Here is a 4270-nt window from a genome sequence, read left to right as displayed (position 1 = left end):
TTTTTTTTTTTTGAGACAGAGTCTTACTTTGTCCTGCTTGATATAGTGCCGTGCTATCACAGCTCACAGCATCCTCAAACTCTTGGGCACAAGCAATTCTCTTGCCTTAGTCTCCCAAGCCCTAAAAATAAAATCTTTAAAGTGGAAAAATCACTGTTCTTAGGGTATACAAAAATAGGCTGTAGCCGGGCACCGTTGTGCATGCCTTTAAACCTAGCACTCTGGGAGGCTGAGCCAAATGGATGGCCTGAGCTCACAAATTGGAGACTGGCCTGAGCATAAGCAAGACCCTGTCTCTAAAAATAGCCAGTGGTTGTGGTGGGCACCTGTTGTCCCATGTACTTGGGAGGCAGAGGCAAGAGGATTACTGGAACCCAAAAGTTTGAGGTTACTGTGAACTATGATGCCATGGCACTCTACCAAGGGTGACAAAGTAAGACTCTGTTTAAAAAAAAAAAAAGAATGTTATGGAAGTACAATGACAGTGGAGGCATAAATATGGGGGACCTTAAAGGATGTGGTATACTGTAGAAAACCAGCAGTACTTCGGGAAGAAATTAAAATAGCAGGTGCAGCAATACAGGTTGACACTTTGATCAACATTTTTCAAGCAGTATTTGCCATTATCATAAAGGTTTTTGTTATTGTTTGTTTGTTTGTTTTTGAGACAGTCTCACTATGTTGCCCTCGGTAGAGTGCCATGACAGCAACCTCAAACTCTTGGGCTTTAGCAATGCTCTTGCTTCAGCCTCCCAAGTAGCTGGGACTACAGGCACCCAAGGCAATGCCGGCTATTTTTTTGTTACAGTTGTCATTGTTGTTTAGCTGGCCCGGGCCAGGTTCAAACCTGCCAGCTCTGGTGTATGTGACTGGCACCCTACCCACTGAACTATGGGCACACCCCTATCATAAAGGTTTTGGAAAGTCCTTTGGTATAGGGTGGCTCCTGTGGCTTAAAAGAGTAGGGCACCGGCCCCATATGCTGGAGGTGGCGGGTTCAAACCCAGCCCCAGCCAAAAAATGTAGAAAGTCCTTTGGTATATAAGCTTTCTCCTTGGAGTATTATAGTTTTTTTGTTTTATTTTTTTGAGTGTATCACCTATGTGTATTCTGTAGAAATAATTTCTTGGAATATTGGCCTATCTATGATTTCTGGATCATCTCCTGATCATGTGTTATAATCAAACATGTTTTTTGATTACTTTCATCTAAATTTACTTTGTTGATTCCTAGTCAGTTCATTTAAAAACTTGTTTATAGGGGCAGCGCCTGTGGCTCAAAGGAGTAGGGCGCCGGCCTTATATGCCAGAGGTGGCTGATTCAAACCTAGCCCCGGCCCAAAAAAAAAAACAAAATGAAACGAAACAAAAACTTATCTATACTTATCAGACATATACTTATCTGACTGGATTGTGAGTTTTAGATTTAGATACATAAAAAGAACTGGAATATCTGATTTCTCAGCCGTTTTTTCTAGTATGATTTTATAACATTCCTAACATATTTATTTATTTTTTTCTCTTGACTAGGAAAAGTGGGTTGAAGTTGCCTCAATGAAAGTGCCAAGAGCAGGCATGTGTGTTGTAGCAGTCAATGGTCTTCTGTATGTTTCTGGAGGTCGATCTTCCAGCCATGATTTCTTGGCCCCAAGTACATTGGACTCAGTTGAAGTTTATAACCCTCATTCAGATACATGGACAGAAATCGGTAACATGATCACCAGTCGTTGTGAAGGGGGTGTTGCTGTATTATAAAATATAAAGAATGAGAGCACAAGGAACATTTTGAAAATGTAAGATCTGACCTTTTACAAAACAAACATATTTAGTGATAGTATCCTCTGATTCTATTACATTTTCTATGTGTTTGATAGATAAATGACTAAAGAGTGATTTTTCTAAAAATTCAGTTGAGAAGGGATATGAATATATCCTAAATATTTTCTTTTTTTTTTTGAGACAGAGTCCCAGTATGTTGCCCTCGGTAGAGTGCTGTGGCATCACAGCTCACAGCAACCTCAGACTCTTGGGCTTACGTGATTCTCTTGCCTCAGCCTCCCAAGTAGCTGGGACTACAGGCACCTGCCACAATGCCTTGCTATTCTTTTGTTGCAGTTGTTGTTGTTTAGCAGGCCCTGGCTAGATTCAGACCCACCATGCTGAGTGTAAGTGACTGGCACCATAACCACTGTGCTACAGGCACTGAGCCATGGAATATATCCCAAATTTATAAAGAGCTCATGTAAGGTAGTCACATTTATGAACAGTGGAAATGCTGCTTATGTTCTAGAATTGTGCAGTTTAAGCATAGAGTCTTTTTTTTTCTTTTTTTTTTTTGAGACAGAATCTCAAGTTGTCACCCTGGGTAGAGTACCGTAGCATCTCAGCTCACAGCAACCTCAAACTCTTGGGCTTAAGCAATGTTTTTGCCTTAACCTCCCAAGTATCTGGGACTGCAGGCGCTTGCCATAACTCCCAGCTATATTTTTTGTTGTTGCAGTTGTCATTGTTGTTTGCAAGGCCTGGGCTGGATTCAAACCCACCAGCTCTGGTGTATGTGGCTGGCGCCCTAGCTGCTTGAGCTACAGGTGCCAAGCCTGCATAGAGTCTTATTTGTAAAAATTATTTGCTAGAAGGTTCTGGTTTTTTTTTTTTTTTTAGACGGAGTCTCACTATGTCGCCCTCAGTAGAGGCGTTACAGCTCACAGCAATCTCAAACTCTTGGGCTTAAGCAGTTCTCTTGCTTCAGCCTCCCAAGTAGCTAGGACTACAGGTGCCAGGCTATTTCTTTTTTGTTGTAGTTACCGTTGTTTTAGCTGGCCCTGGCCAGGTTCAAACCTACCAGTGTATGTGTCTGGTGCCATAACGACTGTGCTACAGGTGTAAAGCCTTGCTAGAAGCTTGCTAGAAGTTTCTTCAAAAATAGCTTCTATTGGCTTGGCGCCTGTGGCTCAAGCGGCTAAGGTGCCAGCCACGTACACCTAAGGTGGTGGGTTCGAATCCAGCCCGGGCCCGCCAAACAACAATAATAGCTGCAACCAAAAAATAGCCGTGGGCATTGTGACAGACACCTGTGGTCCCAGATACTTGGGAGGGCTACTCGATTGAGCCTAGGAGTTGGAGGTTGCTGTGAGCAGTGAAGCCATGGCACTCTACCCAGGGGGATAGCTTGAGGCTCTGTCTCAAAAAAAAAAAAAATAGCTTCTATTTCAGCAGCTCTCCAGTACAAGTTGTAACATGACTTTTTTTTAGATAGAGCCTCAAGCTTTTGCCCTTGGTAGAGTGCTGTGGCATCACAGCTCACAGCAACCTCCAACTCCTGGGCTCAAGCAATTCTCTTGCCTCTGCCTCCCAAGTAGCTGGGACTACAGGTGCTCGCCACAACGCTCCGCTATTTTTTGGTTGCTGCCATCATTATTTTTGGCAGGCTATGGCTGGATTTGAACCTGCCAGCTCTGGTGTATGTGGCTGGTGCCTTAGTCACTTGAGCCACAGGTGCTGAGCCTGTAACATGACGTTTATGTGATGTAGAAATAATATCAATGACAGTTTAAAGATCTCTGTACATTCATGATTCAATTAGAGTATACTTCTCCATGGCCATAGTTTGACCTACATAGAAATGCCAGTGGAACAATTTCCTACTTTTATTTGATGCCAGGAGTTTTCACTAGCCTCAGACTTTTTATTGGCAACAGATACACTAGTAGGCAGTGTGTTGGAAATGTTTATATAGCTATGTAATGTTTGCTTGTTGATAATACCCTAGGAAAACTTTTGCTTGCTTGTATTTTTTGTTTTAATCCTAAGAATGCAAGTAAGGAATTAATAGGATGTTTAGTCCTTGATTATAGGATTTCATAATAGGTGATAGAGCCCAGCAGACAGCATGCATCTAGAAATTTCTTATTTTCTAGATAGTCACCAAAAGTATGTTTTTGGCTTGAGGAAGAGGGAATTTTATTAGATTCCAGCTTTGTGAAATTTACTTATACTTGGGCAAGCCTAAGTGTGAGAATAGTATAAAGCTACTGCCTGGCTTGGGGAAGCCTGAATTCTAGGTACCTATTAAAATGTTTATGCACAACTGACTCAGAAATATAATTTGTAAGGCCCTCTTTATCCAAAACTACTTCTCAAAACTTCTCATTTTTTCCCTATAAAGCATGCTAAAGAGTTGTTCTTTGTTCAGTTCTAAAAGGAAGATTCATCATGTGTATGATTGGTACTTTACAATTATTTCTACTAGACTATTGTTAGAGCCATGTATT

General features: G+C 41.6%; 1 protein-coding gene across 6 annotated transcripts in view; it reads left to right on the top strand.

The window, feature by feature from the left end:
- IPP (intracisternal A particle-promoted polypeptide) overlaps nucleotides 1-4014 on the top strand; it is a 45422-nt gene extending 41408 nt beyond the window's left edge. For 5 of the 6 annotated variants that reach the window (XM_023507855.1, XM_023507852.1, XM_023507854.1 and 2 more), the window contains one exon: nucleotides 1530-1947. In XM_023507855.1, coding sequence (XP_023363623.1) covers nucleotides 1530-1754 — 225 coding nt within the window. In that variant the 3' untranslated portion in view covers nucleotides 1755-1947. Of the gene's footprint in view, nucleotides 1-1529; nucleotides 1948-4003 lie in introns of those variants that run through there. The other variant, XM_023507856.1, reaches the window with a different exon arrangement.
- The last annotated feature ends 256 nt before the right edge of the window (nucleotides 4015-4270 follow it).

This window comes from Otolemur garnettii, unplaced genomic scaffold (assembly GCF_000181295.1).
Source record: "Otolemur garnettii isolate 467f Iridium unplaced genomic scaffold, OtoGar3 scaffold00210, whole genome shotgun sequence".
NCBI classification, from domain to species: domain Eukaryota; kingdom Metazoa; phylum Chordata; class Mammalia; order Primates; family Galagidae; genus Otolemur; species Otolemur garnettii.
Note: the sequence above shows the minus strand (reverse complement) of the source record. Positions and strands in the feature narration are given on the sequence as shown.